The sequence below is a fragment of the Saimiri boliviensis genome, chromosome 8, assembly GCF_048565385.1.
Source record: "Saimiri boliviensis isolate mSaiBol1 chromosome 8, mSaiBol1.pri, whole genome shotgun sequence".
NCBI lineage: Eukaryota > Metazoa > Chordata > Mammalia > Primates > Cebidae > Saimiri > Saimiri boliviensis.
In genome coordinates this window covers 106,082,375-106,100,425 of record NC_133456.1, presented here as the reverse complement: position 1 = coordinate 106,100,425, position 18,051 = coordinate 106,082,375, and the positions used below count along the sequence as shown (strand labels likewise).

At 40.6% G+C, this 18,051-nt stretch overlaps 1 protein-coding gene across 1 annotated transcript in view; it reads right to left on the bottom strand.

The window, feature by feature from the left end:
* Positions 1-18,051, bottom strand: part of ITGA8 (integrin subunit alpha 8) — a 186,224-nt gene that overhangs the window by 87,793 nt on the left and 80,380 nt on the right. The window contains exons 14-15 of the mRNA XM_003930633.4: positions 4,956-5,001; positions 2,159-2,266 (exon numbers count right to left, since the gene is read on the bottom strand). Coding sequence (XP_003930682.1) covers positions 2,159-2,266; positions 4,956-5,001 — 154 coding nt within the window. The remainder of the gene's footprint in view (positions 1-2,158; positions 2,267-4,955; positions 5,002-18,051) is intronic.

Sequence of the window (18,051 nt, the reverse complement as noted above, 5' to 3'; positions counted from 1 at the left end):
CCTAAAATAAAGAAAAAAAATCAAAGAAACACATTCTAGACTGAACCAGCTGTTAACTTACTGTCTTCTGAGACTCTGAGGCACCATTAACAAATTTTGCATATGAAAATAAGACCTCTTCCAGAAAAATGTATGCAGTAGAAACAAGTATAATTGTAAAGGGATATACATTTATCCATATAACAAATTGGACTTTATATTAATAATATGACTAAATGCAGTAAGAAAATGGCTCATGAAAAGAAAAACATTGTCTTGTTAAACTAATATTCTTTCCATACAACCAAACAGAACTCTTAATCTGTTAAAAAACAAACAACAACAACAAAAAAAACAAAAAACTTCAACCTTATAAAAATATCCATTAAACTAAAAACCCTTAGAAACAGTTATCTAGCTCAAAACAACAACATTCTATACCAGAGTGCTTAAAGGAATTCAGCCTAGAAGTTCATTCAGTTATGGATGAACATGGGTCCATTTGGAGGAAATACTGAAGTTTTAATACTCATGAACAAGTAGCAACTCTCACAGTTCACTGACTGCTCATTTAATCACGCAGGAGTAAGGAGAGATGCTGCCTTTCTCACCTGTTTTTCAGATCAGGTTTTCATTATACTATTTTATGGTTTTAAACCATTTTAAAATGTGCCCAGGGCAATTCCAACTCTTTTCAAAAGCAGTTAAAGAAGAGGACACTCTCAGCCACACTCCCCAGCAGCCAGCAATAGGATGTTTTTCAAAGAATTCTTCAGGGTCCTCTACGTCCCCACCCTCCACCCTCAAAAGCTGTCACTCCAGTATGAACTCCTGTCAAAAGGCCATCAACAACATGTTGAAATTGGCTGGAAATAAGTTCTCTGGGTCAAGACTGGTTAGTTCTGCAATTCTGACATTCTCAGAAACCAAAAATCCTGTCTGAGTTAGACCATATCTCCTGAAAAATAAGGGTAAAACATTAAACACCCCAAGCGTCTGTTGATCTTTCAGAGGATATGCCCTGATGGTATTAACCAACACAGTCACTTCTAACCCTTGAGGACCTCATACTGGGAAACAAAGTGGTATTTTCTTGAGCCGTGTTACAGTCGAGTTCCATCTTGTGCTTCCTCCAGATGGCTAACAAAATTCAGAAGGAACACTTTCAGAAGCTATATCAGCCAGTTTCTGAAAGTCCAGACAAAGCCTTATCATCAAGGCAGAAGGAATAATTCAATCCCTATTCTTAATGACAGACACAAAAATAGAGTTTATGGCACAAAAATCTTTACTTTTAGAATGTGTTCCTTCTGTCTCGTTGTATATGCTAACTTACAAACCTGGCATCTCTTGTCAGCACAGAAAACCTAGTAAATTAACCCAGTAAATTGGGAGTCAGGGGACATTGGCTGGGCATGGTGGCTCACGCCTATAATCCCAGCACTTTGGGAGGCTGAGACAGGTGGATCACCTGAGGTCAGGAGCTTGAGACCAGCCTAACATAGTGAAACCCTGTCTGTACTAAAAATACAAAAATTAGCCAGGCATGGTGGTGGGTGCCTGTAATCCCAGCTACTTGGGAGGCTGAGACACGAGAATTGCTTGAACCTGTGAGATGGAGGTTGCAGTGAGCCAAGATTATGCCACTGCCCTCCAGCCTGGGTGACAACATGAGACTCCATCTCAAAAAAAAAAAAAAAAAAGGATATTATATGTGCATATTATATATTTTATGTGAAAAGCAGTATAGCAGTATCTATAAGCATATGCCAAAATGTAAGAGTCTAGATATTTTGCTATATTTTTACCTTGGCTAGTGTTTATTTTGGTATAACAAGAATCTAAAAGTGATCTCCAAGATCTGTTTCACTGGGAATTTCTCCAAATGTTTTTATACCTCTCATATCACCTAGAGACTGTAGATTAGAGAAGTAGCCTTTGAATGATAAGCCAATAGCCAAAGAACAGCACCATATTATAGGTTCTCTTGAAAGACTAATTCCTTGCCACTCAAACTTGGGCCACAGAACAGTAGCATCAGCATCTCTTGAAGCTTTTTTCTAGAAATGCAAAATCTAGGCGTCACCCCAGACTTACTGAATCCAAACCTGTATTTTTCACAAGACACCCACATGATGCAAATTCACATTGGAGTTTGAGAAGCCCTGGACTAACTCACCAGGCTGCGGAGGTCATAGAGTCCGGAATTTGGCAAGTTTTATTTTCAAGATTGATAATCACTGGGTTCAGCAGAAGCTGGGCATCTACTGTCACAACCGGTCTTGCTCTGTAGGGAGAAAATGCAGGGTTTGTTTGAATAAACCACCTAGGTAACAGGCAGGAAGAAGCCCACTTCATGCAGACTGAACTCCCCAGTAGACAGAATACTTTCAGAGGCCATTGCCAATGTTCTCAGCATTTGTGCCAAGAATTTTGCTCACTGCATGAACAGGTAGGCACCACACTCAGCTAATTACCTCAAAACACATCTGGAAGTACACAAACACAAAGAGTGTTGTAAGTCTGTCAAGCGAAGTTGCATACACAAACCTAATTTCTTTACAAAGTGGGCCTCCAGTATTAAGGCAATATTGCTGTTAAATATTGCTCTGCCATCTGCTAGCGTTATCTATATCCATATCTGATGAAATACATCATCTTATAGCCATTTGTGTCCGTGAACACTTGAAGTTTGCAAATTTTGTTGCATCATTGATGATTTTTAAATTTCCGTTGATGGTTTTCAAGTTGAGCTTTGCAAATTTAGCTGAACACATGATGGTGGGTTTTCAGAATAATTCTGTATATCAGTCAGAGATGTGGTTCTCAATCCTGCCTGCATGATATAATCACCCAGAGAGCTTTAAAACAAATTCTATGCCCAGGCCCTGCCACGCCAACTGATCCAGAACCTATGGGGTAAGGACCAGACACTGGAATTTTAAACTCTCCTGGTGATTCTAATATGTAGCCAAATTCGAGGAGAGAGACTGATAGGGTATAAGGAAACTCAATTTCAGCCAACCAGATGAGGTTAACAAAACAAAAAAGTATGAATAAATCATGGGGGAAGGGAATGGAGCAGATTTTATAGCTTGATTCCAAGATATGACAGTTGGAAGCCAACATCCCCAAATGACAGGGAGAAATGACACCATGTTGGATAAGTTTTCCCCCTACAAGAGGAAGGGCTACGTCTTGGGGCAGAATGGGTTTACAGTACTGCCTTAAACAATAAGCAATGTACCTGCTTGGATTTCTCCTAAGTTCCTTCATGCTACTTGTCTGTATTTTGTTACATAATTTTGCTTTCAGTACTTTGTTAGTTTCATCCCTTGGAAAAACAGATGATAAAACAGAACTAGATATGCAAAAGATGTATTGGGGTCAAACATCTATGAGGAAAAGCGAGGAGAGAATGAAGGGGGCTGGGAGTTCTGATCCCTGGTAGGATCAAGGGAAGGACAGAGGACTAGAGAAGAAAGTTCTGGCCTGAGCAATGGAGAGTGCTTGAGCTAAATTTGCACGTGAGAGGAGTTCCATGTCTTGCAAAAACAGGCCTGTATTTGTGTTCTTGTTGTTCCCGCTAATTGTCTGGGAGCAGCTCATGGAAAACACAGCCTTGGCATGAAAACTCATGGAAAACATGGCCTTGGCGGAGTGGAAGCACAGCAGCTGGGCTCTGTGTCCATTCTGCTCCAGCAGCTCTGAGTGGGGCACTCCATGGCCACCGCAAACCCAAGCCTCATGCTTCAGACACCTTGAGGGTTTCAACTGATTCTCTAGAACCTTAAGCGGGACATGGTTGGTACAAATCAACCCTCTTTGAGTTTGTCTTGGAACTGATGAAGAAGAACACCTCACCTATTTGAGGAAACCTAACCTTTGAACCTCTTTGGGAGCTGAGTAGGTTAACACTATATGCCTAGTACACCCAGGTATGCCTCAGCCTTTTGTCTTGATATCCTGGCCTAGTGTCTTGAATTCTCATAATTTTTTTTTTTTCCTTGAGATGTAGTCTTGCTCTGTTGTCCAAGCTGGAATGCAGTAGTACAATCTCTGCTCACTACAACCTCCACCTCTCGGGTTCAAGTGATTCTCGTGCCTCAGCCTCTTGAGTAGTTGGGATTACAGGCATGTGCCACTATGCCTGGCTACTTTTCATATTTTTAGTAGAGATGGGTTTTTGTGGTGTTGGTCAGGCTAGCCTTAAACTCCAGACCTCAAGTGGTCCGCCTGCCTCGGCCTTCCATAGTGCTGGAATTACAAGTGTGAGGCACTGTGTCCTGCCATAAAACATTTTTTTTTTAAGTAGCTAAAGTTGAGCAACACCCCTCTCCTAGTTACTATTCTGTGTATGCCACATGCATATTCTCATTGAATCCTTTGAACAGAGGTAACCTTATAAATATTGTTATCCTTCGTATCAGTAATCTGAAACTCTGAAAGTGATAAGAACTTGCCCAAGATTACAAATCAGAGTGTATGGAATGTCCAGGCTTGGAATCCATGGCTGTTGTATTTGAATTGTTTTCAATACTTGTCTTTGGAGGCTACCTACTCCTGGAATGTTCTATTCCTTAATAAGTGTCCAGTTTGATTGTATAAGCCAGGATAAATAGTAACATTCTTCTACCCTGCACCCTTTATTTACAAGTGAACATTTCAATGCATTTCCAAAGCAAAGATAATAAATCAAATACAGTAACATCTGAAAAGTGGGTTGTTTTATAAGACCTGCTTCATTTCATATCTTATTTAACATTATGTTCATAAAATCTGGAAGTTTCGTCATGCAATATGAGAGTAAAAATGCAAAGGAAAGAAAGAGAAAGCAAACAATACCTCTAGACTTTAAAAAGAGTATCTAAATATTCACCAGAATAAATTGCTGAAACGTGCTCTTTAAGGCAAAACTAACAAGAAACTGTATTTGAAACAATGAGAAAAACATTTGAATACTACCAACCACGTACCTGTACACAGCGACTTTTCCTGTTCCAAATGCACCCACAATCAAATCTTAAAAAGACAAAAAACACAAAACACAAGCATGAATCGTATAGGAACAGTTAGTACTAAGTTCATAATCATAAGTAGCACATAGAAGAACCCTACATGCCGACTGTATGAGAGTCACAAAATTAGAAGAGGAAATCACACCTTTCTTAAGGCATTTTGGAAAAGATGTTGGAGTTTCACTATAACCAACTTGATAAAACAGTAATCAGTAGATCTCAAACCTTTCTGTGCTTAAGAAGGCCAATTTCTTTTTTCTTTTTCCTTTCCTTTTTTTTTTTTTTTTTTTGTAGATGGAGTCTGGCTCTGTCACCCAGGCTGGAGTGCAGTGGCATGATCTTGGCTTACTGCAACCTCCACCTCCTGGGTTCAAGGGATTCTCCTGCCTCAGCCTCCTGAGTAGCTGGGATTACAGGTGCTTGCCACTGTGCCTGGCTAATTTTTTGTATTTTTGGTAGAGATGGGGTTTCACCATTTTAGCCAGGATTGTCTCAATCTGCTGACCTAGTGATCCACCCAGTCAGCCTCCTAAAGTGCTGGGATTACAGGCATGAGCCACTGCACCTGGCCACGTTTGCTCTTTACAATTAGTATGACTGGTGAGTATACATTTCCTAACATTCACACAGGTAGGTAAGTGATGGAACTGAGTGATTGCAGTTCAGCAGTCCTAGACTAGGTTAAGAGGGAATGCTCACAATTATTTCAGTGATTGGCTAACATAGAGGTCACACTATCGACTAATCTCATTTACAATGTCTGTCCTTGGTAGAAGCAATCAAACACAATAAAACATGACAATGGCTAAATCTGCAGAGCAAAATTGCGATGCAAGAAAACTGGACCTCTATGGAAAAAACCTAAGTGTCCATCAACAGTGGATTGGATAAAGAACATGTCATACGTAAACACCACGGCATATTACGTAGCCATAAAAATGAATGAAATCACGTCCTTTGGAGCAGTGTGGATGGAACTAGATGCCATCATCCTAAGTGAACTCAGAAACAAAATCAAATATTGGATGTTCTCACTTATAAGTGGGAGCTAAAACAATGAGTACACAGAGACATAAAGATGGTAATGATAGCCACTGGGGACTCCGAAAGGGTGGAAGCAGGGAGGGTGATAAAGGTTGAAGAATTACCCACTGAGTCCAGTGTTCAATGTCTGAGTGATGAATACACTATAAACCTAAACCGCTTTATGCAATATACCCATGTAACAAACATGCACATGTACCCACTGAATCTAAAATAAATTTAAAAAGAGAAAAAGAAATCTGGACTTGGTAGAAACAAAGGCCACAGAAGAAGACTTACAACTGTTGAAACTATAATTGGTTAATTCTAGCAGAATAGGAATGAAAATAGAAAAAGAAAAAACGAAGGTAGAGGAAGGTCCTATTTGGCCACTCCATATAGAAAACAAATTCAGGAATTAAATTGGTGTAATGGAATTTGCACAGAAAAATGACTTGTAGCCGTATTCCCTTGGTGCTCACCTTTGGCATATATGATGCTGTGTGTCAACTTGACTGGATTGAAGAATGCAAAATATTGTTCATTGGTGTGTCTGTGAGGGTGTTGCCAAAGGAGATTAACATTTGAGTCAGCGGACAGGGAAAGGCAGACCCACCCTTAATGTGGTGGGCATCATTTAATCAGCTGCCAGCTCAGCCAGAATAAAAGCAGGCAGAGGAACGAGGAACAACTAGACTGGTTCAGTCTTCTGGCCTCCCTCTTTCTCCCATGCTGGATGCTTCCTGCCTTCAAACACCGAACTCCAGGTTCTTCAGCTTTGGGACTCGGACTGGCTTCCTTGCTCCTCAGCTTGCAGATGCCTATTGTGGGACCTCACCTTGTGACCGTGTGAGTCAATACTCATTAATAAACTCCCCTTTATATATACATCTATCTTATTAATTCTGTCCCTCTAGAGAACCCTGACTAACAGACTGTGCCTGTGAACAGAGACGGACTGTGATGATTCTTCCTTTGAGGGCTTAGTGTCTCTGGGAATGGCCCTTAGTCAGTTACAGTCAGGAATTAGAAAGTAAGCGGCCCAGCTTCCTTATCAGTCAAGTGGGATAACTGAGGTCTATTCTCTGATTCTTTGCTTTTCCCAGCAAGATGGGATTGCCCATAGTGGCAACTAGCTTGATGATAATTTTTACTGCATTCTTCTTTTCTATGTCTCTCTTTTCTACTCTTATCAGTATTTCTTGGAATTACTTAAATATACTGCTTGTTAGGCCGGGTGCGGTGGTGCACACCTGTAATCCCAGCACTTTGGGAGGCCGAGGTGGGCAGATGACAAAGTCAAGAGATCGAGACCATCCTGGGCAACATGGCAAAACACCATCTCTACTAAACATACAAAAATTAGTTGGGTGTGGCAGTGTGCACCTGTAGTCCCAGCTACTCCAGAGGCTGAGGCAAGAGAATCACTTGAACCTGCAAAGTGGAGGTTGCAGTCAGCCAAGATCATGTGACTGCACTCCAGCCTGGGCAACAGTCGGGACTCCATCTCAAAGAAACAAAAAAACAAAACAAAACCAAAAAAAAAAACACTGCTTGTTTTCTCATCTTTGTCTTAATGCCTGCTCTGGGACAACCCAATCTTAGACACAACAATACTTGTTAAAATTTTTGTTTTAAAAAAAAAAATCTGAAAGTTCTCCAGGTCAAAACCACTGTCAGATGTCTTCTGTTTTATGGATACAGATTCAGATTCAGTTGTTAGACTTGGAATTTGACTCCAAAGCTTCATATTTAAAAAGCTGTGCATGCTGATGTTCAAATAAGTTAAACAGAAGACATTTAAAGAGCTCCGTATTTATGAAATTAAAGAACACATTAAGCAAAGGTCTACACCTTGGCCACCTGTGGTTCGTGGAATAAAACATTCTTTTGTAAGGGTTTAAAGTTCCAAAGCCAGATGCCAAAGCTTCTAAGTTTACCAATGTTTAAAGTTATAATGATAAATTATATCAGACTTTCAACTTGTCAACTATTTTCACATGTATTCTTTCTGTTACATTTGTCTCTTCTAGCAGATCAGTGCTTTTTTTTTTTTTTTTTTTTTTTTTTTTTTTGCTGTCTTAGAGAAAAAAAGAGCTACTGATTGGAAGAAACATGAGCTCTGTTCTTCCTGCGTGATTACAAACTCCAATATTTAGACAAGTGTAACACAGGTGGCCCTGGCCTGAATCCCTATCTGTTGACATGACACCAAATAGGAGAGCTTCTTTAGGAAAACTGATTCATGAGGAGTTATGTGCTTTGTTCTTGACTACAAATAAGGTGAAATATTTACATGATAAGATTAGACATTTTATAAATAACAGGCAGATGTTAAGGATTGATTCTCTGGAAATGCTAAAGGAAATAAGACTATAAGCCCTTCCAGGGCAGGAATCTTTACGTTTGCACATCCCCAAATCTTCATGGAATATACGGGTTGAAATAAATGAAGAAAGAAATAATCTTTTCATGCACGTTACCAGGCACAGTGCCAGATACAGAACAGAGACTGTATAAATGCCTGATTAAATAAGGATAAATAATAATGAGTGATAATTAACTAAAGATAATAGAGATGAAGAAAATGAGACAATTAATTAAAAGCTACTACTCACAGCTGCAGCTAAATTCTGCTGGAGTTTTGCATGTATACTTTAAGGTGTTGAGATACACACACACACACGTTCCAGGTTTAGAAAGTAACGTAAAGTCTCCATCACAACTAGATTGTTATTATAGGTGAGAATTTGAGAGACACCCTCCCAATGGTAATGCGACATGGGCTTTTCCCTTAGGAACTTTAATTCCTGTGCCTTAGAATGGGAATTTATCCTACTCTGGAAAAATAAAATAACTGGCAACACAGGCCACAATTTTCTTCATGAGAATGTGGTCATAGTTATTCAGAGGCCAAGAAAACAGTTATCTACCACAAAAGTATGTTTGCCTTTAGAGACACTACCTTGGGATTATGCCTGCTAGAAAGAGCCAGAAGTACTTATGCTCAGGACCTTAAAATCATCAGATCTCTCCAGGGGAGGAGAATTGATTTGCTGGTTTGTGTTTTGAATGAATTTCTCTTTTCAAAATATGTGGTTGGTTTTGGAAAGCACTATGCTGCTTCCATCTAGACACATACGTATACAAGTTTGTATATACAGTGTATCTGTTATATATGTGTTCAATTTACACACACAGTTAGTCATATTTATGTTGGAGTGTGTATATTTATGTGTGTGTGAAATAATATTTAAATAATACTCAAAAATAATACTTAAAATAGTGCATAATTCTGTGCTTAGGAATTTAAATGATAATCTGGAGACAATGAAATTTTGGTGCGGACATTTGGATTTTTGACACTTGGAACATTTTTTTCTCCCTTACTTTGAGATAACAGGTCTGATGTCATTATCTATGTCTACTTCCTTTCTATAAATGCCTCAAGGGCAAATTCTGAAAACAAATAAAAAACTTTGCCTTTCTCTATACATAGACACTTAAGCTGGCTTTTTTTTTTTTTTTTTTTTTCCTGGAGGAAATAACTGTCAACTAAAATTGGTTCTTTCCTTTCAATCAAAAAATGTTCCCGACGTGCTGGAGGCCTTTGCTGTTGCCTCACATGGCCTGAGAAACATAGTTTATTTTCTTTTAGGGTTTTGATGAAACAACTGAGTACTTTTAAGGAAACAAAAAGGGGACATTAGCATGAACGTAGGATCGTTGGCAAGAAAAAAAAAGCCCTAAAAATGCGAGGTCATAGGAGACGCATTACACCTATGTTTTGTATTTTATTTCTTGCAAATTGTTATTTTTAAATGAGGAAGAAGAGCCAGACCTTTAAAGTGGTGCTTGGTTTGCAGAGTCTGATTTCACTAATTTGGGAAGGAAATTTTTGTGTTGGAAGAAGTTCTATTTGAAAACATCAGCTTCGTTTTGAGTGTGGATCTGAGGTTTGGATTAGGTGGGCAGGAAACAGTGAGGGGAGGGAGAGTGGAACCCTCCTAGGGAGGGGTCGGGCCAAAGGGGAAGACGAAGAAGAGCTGACAGTGTCAGATTAAAGAATCAGCCAGGCATGGTGGTACACAACCTATAGTCCCAGCTACTTGAGAGGCTGAAGTAGGAGGTGTGCTTGAGTGCAGGAGTTTGAGAATGCAATGAGCTATCACGGCGCCCCTGTACTCCAGCCTGGGCAACACAGTGAGACCCCCATTAAAAAAACAACAGCTGAGCACAGTGGCTCACACCTATAATCCCATCATATTGGGAGGCTGAGGCAGGCAGATCACCTGAGGTCAGGAGTTCAAGACCAGCCTGGTCAACATGGTGAAACCCCATCTCTACTAAAAATACAGAAGTTAGCCAAGCAGGGTGGTGCATGCCTGTACTCCCAGCTACTTGGGAGGCTGAGGCAAGAGAATCACTTGAACCTGGGAGGTGGAGGTTGCAGTAAGCTGAGATCCCACCACTACACCCCAGCCTGGGTGACAGAGAGAGACTCCATCTCAAAAAAAAAAACAATACATAACGAAACACAAAGCAGAATCACCCAGAATCATTTCAGGGGAGAAGTCTCTGTGGCCACCCAAGTGCCCACACTTCCTAAGCTAAGTCACCTTCTTCCTGGTTCCTTCTTCTCACCTCTTACTCTCATCTTCTTGATAGATACGCTAATTTTATATCTTGCTAAAAATGCCATCAGACATCTCCTTTTCTTTTTGGAATTAAAAAACATTTACTATTTTAGACTAATTCCAGACAGTGAGAATTGCCACCAGAAATTTCCAAACAAATGTGAAAATGGAAGTGTATATCTTATAGTTGTATGAAAAGATTATGAGTAATCAAAAGGGAAGTCTCCTTAAAGATGACCAAAAAAAATTTTTTTTTTTGATGACCAAAAATTTTTAAATCTAAACTACTTTTATAGCAAAACAACACATGAGCAAGGTTGAAAGAGAAACAAAAGCAACAGGGTGAAATGCTTTTGATGTACACACCTGATCGAATGGTAATTTTTTCAATTCTTAGAAGAATGTTTGTCACTTGGTAAAATAAATAAATAAATAAATAAATGTTAACAGTTACCATTATGCCTTACCAGTAACAGATTCATACCAATTAATAATAAAACTAAAAACTTTCTGATAAAAAGATTAGAAACAGGTAAGTCACATAAAAATAAATACCTGTGACTAATAAATATATGAAAAGCGTTCAGCTCCACTAGTCATCAAAGAAATCCAAGTGAAAGGAACAGAGAGATGTCATTTTCTTGACCTTGTAAATTGGAAAAGATGAGCACTAGGCAGTGTTGGACAGAGGGCAGAGGCACGCTCTTAGGCTGTTTGTGGGAGTGGAAATTGGCACTATTTTCATGGAAGGTAGTTTGTTGTTATATACGACTATGTGTACCTCTGATCTAGTTTCTCCTTCTAGGAATTTATCTTGAGGATATACTGGACAGTCATGCAAACGTAGATCAAACAAAAGCTAATATTTTCGATGTTTTAAATATAATTGCACCCTTTAAGTGCTACAGCAGTCCTATGGGAAAGATACTTTCATTATCCCCATCTTAGGATGAGAAAAATGAGGTACAGAAAGTCTGAATATAGTAAGTCACAAGATCAAGTTTTAAACCCAGGCAGTCTGGCTACTGAGCTCACACTGGAATCCTTTTCACCACTGCCTTCCAAGAGCTGTTGTTTTTTTCCCCTCTCCTTAAACCTTTAAAAAACATTAAAGATATGATAGCTCCCGTCCATAATCTTAGCATTTTGAAAGGCTGAGATGGGTGGATCACTTGAGGTCAGGAGTTCAAGACCTGCCTAACCAACATGGCAAAACCCCATCTCTACAAAAAAATACAAAATTTAGCCTGGTGTGGTGGCGGGTGCCTGTAATCCCAGCTACTTGGGAGGCTGAGGCAGGGGCATCACTTGAACCCAGGAGGCAGAGGTTGCAGTTAGCTGAGATTGCAGCACTGCACTCCAGCCAGGGTGACAGAGTTAAACTCCATGGAAAGGAAAGAAAGAAAAAAAGAAAGAAGGAAAGAAAGAAAAGAGAAGAGAGAGGAAGGAAGGGAGAGAAAGGAAGAGAGAAGAAGGAAGGAAGAAAAGAAGAAAGAGAAAGAAAAGAAACATTTTGCTACAGTAAATTTCATCCCTTTTTAGTAAGCTGATCTAAGAGCTTCGATAAGTGCACCCAGACCTGTAACCACTTTTACAACAAGACAGAGAGCAGTTTCATCATGCCCAAATATTGCCCATGCTATTTTGTAGCCAAACCTGATCTGTGTCTAGCCCCTGAACTCTACTAATCTATTTTCCAGAATGTCATATAAATGGGTCTGGCTTCTTTCACTCAGCTCAGTGCATTCGAAATTCATCCACAACATTGTGTGTAAGGGGAGTTCTTTTTTTTTTTTTTTTTTTTTTTTTTTTTTTTTTTTTATTGCTGAATTGTATTCCACTGTGAGGATGGCCCATAGTTTATTCATCCGTGCCTGGCTTGGGGCTCCTGAGGTTTTTCCAGTCTTTGCAAAGTCACCATAAACAACTGTGTACAGGTGTTTGTGCGTCGACAGGCCAATTTTGACTTGCATGTTGTCTATCTTTGAATCTCTTTAAAACCTTTGAAGGCTTCTTTGAAACAGTGTTGCATGTCAGATGGAAAATTACTGAGTGGAGGCTGATAAAGTAGCAATTCTCAACTCCAGTTTACTTTGCTGCTGGCTTCTAAATGGCATTGGACAAGTTAATCTTCACTGTGGAATCTCTGGTGGTCTTTGAGTCTCTGGATGAGAAGGCCAAGAGCTCAGTAACATTGGTTGGAGTCTGATGACTGGATCCTGTGTACTTTGATGTATAATCAAGGACTCTGCTTTGCTTTGTTCCTGCAGATTTAGGGACTCCTTGTGGCTCCACTGAGAGACAGCCGATTTCTGGCTTTCTCCCTGGCTTCACCAGACTGGATGTCCTCCCATTCGCCTTCATAACTCAGCTCTACAGACGCCTGATTCCTGTCTTGGCAATACCACTGCCCTCAGCTCACAGAATCTCCTCTAGGAACTGCCCATCACTGCCCGGGTTCCATCCTGCCAATCCTATTCCCACAGCACCCTAATGTTTTAAAGACGAACTAAGGCCATCAAATATAGTTGTTTATATAAACCAACCCAAGGTTGGCTGACTTTCATACAATGAAGACATTAAGAGAAATAAGGGGATTCAAGATAATGTATCCAATGGTGGGGTTACAGATGGCGCATACATCTGGCAATGCCCACTTCTAAGTGGGCTATGACATTAGCTTAAGTGTCTGGCATTGCAAACACAGCTTATGTCTGTGGGAATCCAGCATTCAGCTAAGTCTCCTTGATGTTGGCAAATGTGTTAATCTAAAAATAGACACAGGTTGCCTGTCTGCCTTGCTTTTTTATTGCAACGTGCAAAATATTACTGAGAGGAAGGTTATGAGTTGAGGAAGAAATGTTTGAAAAAAAAAAAAAAAGCATGATTTTATCCCAGAAAGTAATAATCCTAACAATCTGTCTGAAATGCTTCCAAATGAACTCTGAAGAAAAACATTTATGAGTTGGAACGTGGCATTAGGTTGCAACATTCTAATTTACTGGGGGATTATTTTCCTTCAAAAAAAAAAAAAATCCCCACAAAAAATGAGGGCAGAATATCGAGTGATGAGTCTGCCTTGTGAAAATAGTTTTCTGTATATTATTAGCATCCTGTGGCTACAAGAATGATCCTTCCCCCTTCAATTGTTTGATCCTCCACTTGTTACATTTCTTGTCACTGTATCAAAGGCATTTAACTTTATCCTTGTCATGACCACACTGAATCACAACATGTGCGCCATCTGCACAATTGCTAAAAGCCCTGGAGGAAGGTTTATTTCTTCAGCTAGTGTCACTTATACATAGCTGCCTCTTGGGAAGGGCTTCAGAATCTCCAGAAGAGGCTGAGAGCTCACAAAGATGCTTCCCTGACATCCACACTAACAGATAAACTCCTTTTAATAAAAACCTAATAGGACTTGATGCCTTCGCTAAGTGTTTTAGGCAGAATTGTGTCCCCCACAAAAAAGTCTATGTGTTGAAGTCCTAACTGCCAGCACCTCAAAATGTGACTATATTAGGAGATAGTGATACAGGAGTTAAGAAGAAATTGGTTAGGCAGATATGGGGGTAAGGAAGTCCCCGGTAAGGTTTTCCTTTTAATGAAAAGCAGTCCCCAAATCATTATTTTTTTTTCTAACAAAGAGCAGCCTATAAAATCGAGCTGCAGACATAGACAAGCAAGCTAGAAGCTTGAACGGACGAATGCCGGCATCTGTGGCAACAGGAAATGGCTGCCTGGGACCAGGCATGTTCAACATGGCAGCTCCATCTTCCCCTCTCTTTGTCAACCAGGTATACAGTAAGGAACAGGCAACATGGCACCTGCCCGGCAAAAACTCCATTTGCATAATAAAATTAGGGTAGGGCAGCCAGTGTCCTTGCATGTTATATAAATGTCACGCCTGGTCCAAACAATCTGTGGGTCCTATGTAAATCAGACACTGCCTCCTCAGGCCTGTCTATAAAATCCAGCACACTTCAGAGAGAGAGCTGTTCCCTCCCTCCCTCCCTTCCTTCCTTCCTTCCTTTTTTTTCTTTTGAGACAGAGTCTCACTCTATTGCCCAGGTTGGAGTGCAATGGCATGATCTCAGCTGACTGCAACCTCCGCCTCCAGGGTTCAAGTGATTCTACTGGCTCAGCCACCTGAGTAGCTGGGATTACAGGCGTGCACCACCACACCCAGCTAATTTTTGTATTTTTAGTAGATATGGGGTTCACCATGTTAGCCAGGCTGGTCTCGAACTCCTGACCTCGTGACCCGCCCGCCTCAGCCTCCCAAAGTACTGGGATTACAGGAGTGAGCTACAACACCTGGCCTCCTTTCTCTTTCTTTGGCCTATCAAACCTGCGCTCCTAAACCGGTTCTTGTGTATATCTGCATCCTCAATTCCCTTGTCATGAGAAAATGAGTATTTACCCCAGACAGCCTTGCTGATTCAGTAGAATCTTTAAAGAGGTAATTAGTTTAAAATGAGGTCATCTGGGTGGGCCCTAATCCAACAGAACCACTGTCTTTACAAGAAGAAGCCAGGACACAGACATATGCACGAAGAAAAGTCAATGTGAAGACGAAGGGAGAAGATGGCCATCAACAAGCCAAGAGAGAGGCTTAGAGGCAACCAACCCTATGAAACCTTGATCTTGGCCTTGCAGCCTACAGAACTGGGAGGAAATATCTCTCTATTCGAGCCCTCCCATCTGTGGTGACATGTGATGGCAGCAGCCTTGCCATTGACAGAGTTGCAAGAGAGATGGGGAGAGGAAGGAATGAACATTTACACCGGCGGTTCCCTATACTGGGCGCCCTCATCTAACGAGTCTTCACTGAATCTCCATCATGAGCCAAGTCCCACCCTAACTGCCCAGTATTCAGCAGGGGCCTTTAACACAGACACTCCCCTGCCTTCCAGCTGCTTAGAGTCTATCAATCAACTCACTGAGGTGTCCGTATTAAAAACACAGGTCAAGATCCACTGAATTGAAGTCACTGGGTGGGACCTACTTTCCCTGGATCACTCACATTCTGATGAGAATAAGGTCATGAGATCCTTCCCTTTCACATGTTTGAGAAGAGGAAGTTGTGTAAGGTTCTGCAATTGGTATGCAGTAGCCCTCAGGGACAGAAAAGAAAGGAAACAGGAGCTGGAAAGAGGGGCTGAGCATTCCCCAAATAAGCTTCACCTGCTTCACTATTTAGCCTGTGGTCTGGAGGGACTGCCAGCTTTCAGGCTTACGCTGGCTGTCTCGTGAACTTCTCTTAGGGTTGATAGTTTTTGGTAACCAGCTATTAATGTCATTGTAGGAAAACGTCAGTTGAGAAGATCTAAAAGGATTGGCATACAGAAAGAAGAGCATCGCATGAACAATGCTTGCAAACAGGAAGGACAAAAGAGATGAAAGAGGACTTTGTTGCTGTATTAATTATTTTGAAAACCTCCCATCTATCATTCCCAGAAGAGGTTTTAGACAGATTCCACAAGTCAACATCTGATGGCACAGGCCTGGGTCTGGGGCACAGAACCTGGACCCTCAGCCTTAGAGCTTGTTTTCATGCCTCCCACTATCAGAGGCATTTGAACCCGAGCAACTCCATCTTGAATAGGGGCTGGGTAAAATAAGGCTGAGACCTATTGGGCTGCATTCCCAGGTTAGTAATTCTTAGTCACAGGACGGGATAGATTAGCACAAGATACGGGTCACAAAGACCTTGCTGATAAAACAGGATGCAGTAAAGAAGCCGGTCAACACCCACCAAAACCAAGATGGTGATAGATTGGACCAAGAAAATGTGGCACATACACAACATGGAACCTTAGGGTGACAGCAAGCCTCTATTAAAAAAAATGAAGAAACACGAGGTCTTTTTGCAGCCATAAAAAAGGATGAGTTCATGCTTTTGCAGGGACATGGATGAAGCTGGAAACGATCATTTTCAACAAACTAACACAGGAACAGAAAACCAAATACTGCATGTTCTCACTCATATGTGGGAACTGAACAATGAGAACATATGGACACAGGGAGGGGAATATCACACACCAGGGCCTGTAGGGGGTGGGAGGCTAGGGGAAGGATAGCATTAGGAGAAATACCTAATGTAGATGACGGGGTGGTGGGTGCAGCAAACCACCATGGCACATGTATACCTATGTAACAAACCTGCACGTTCTGCACATGTGTCTCAGAACTTAAAGCACATTAAAAAAAATAAAAAAGAAGCCATAGCCAAGTAGATTCTATGGCACAATGGATAGCCATTGGACATCTAGCCTTAAAAAAAAAAAAAAAAAAAAAAAAAAAAAAGGCTGACAATTTCTATTAACTGTATCTTTATAAGCAAGATCAAGTATAAATAATATCTCATCATGTTCACTGGTTTCAGAAAGAAGCCAGTCTCATTATTTGAAAGAAAGTTAGTTCAAACTTAAACCGACAAATGATGTGTGGCATATAAATCTAACAGCCATATGGTTAGATTTCTTTTATCTGGTGAGGGAAATTTGCTATTATTTACTACCTATGAGTGGGATATGATTTAAACTTGCTTTGGGACACAATCTGGATTCTGAAGGATATATTATTTGTGAAGAAGGATTTATTATTTGTGAAATGTTTTATCTGAGAACCTGATTCAAGCGTGGGGAAGGATGCCGTTCAGGTGAGTGAGGGTGTCCTGGCTTCACATTTAAGGTCATTGACATAGCTGTGTAGATAAGGTCCAGTGTTTCAGTAGGGCTGCCTCTTCGAAGGTGAGTCAGAAATAAGACAGATGGAGGCACTCACAGGTTTTTATAACACACTAAGCAAAATAGAAATACCTGAGAGATATGACAGTTCCTACATTTTCATATCTTAATCTAAAGCTGGAAAAGAGTCAGCATATTATGTTATTGGACTTGAAAATGACTAGAGCTAAACTTTATTTTGGTCTTTCATGAATGCAGCTGTGAGTACAGACAAGAGTCATTCTCAGCCCGGGTCTGTGAATTTCTGAAAAGAGTAATTCCCCCTTGGAAACACATGCCACAAATAGGAGATTAGTGTGATCACGAGTCACCGGGCAGAAGCAGGTACATATTTCCGTTTCATTCAGTGATACAGATAGCAACTGTAGAACTCTTATCACGTCGGAGTCACTACAGCTTGAAATCACTCATGGTGAGGATATTTATACCACGGAAATCAGAAAATGCTACAAATCTGGGGAGATAGCATCAGTGAAGTTTAGAGTTAAAAAGACCCTAGGAAGGGCAATTCATGCACCTTTGTCTCTTCTCGAAGAGGAAGGGAAGACCCAGAGAGAGGAGTTACTGAAACCAAACATGGGAGAACTGGTTCTAGAACTCAGGCCCTTTCAATTTCCACTCATTTTCATTTCTACTTGACAG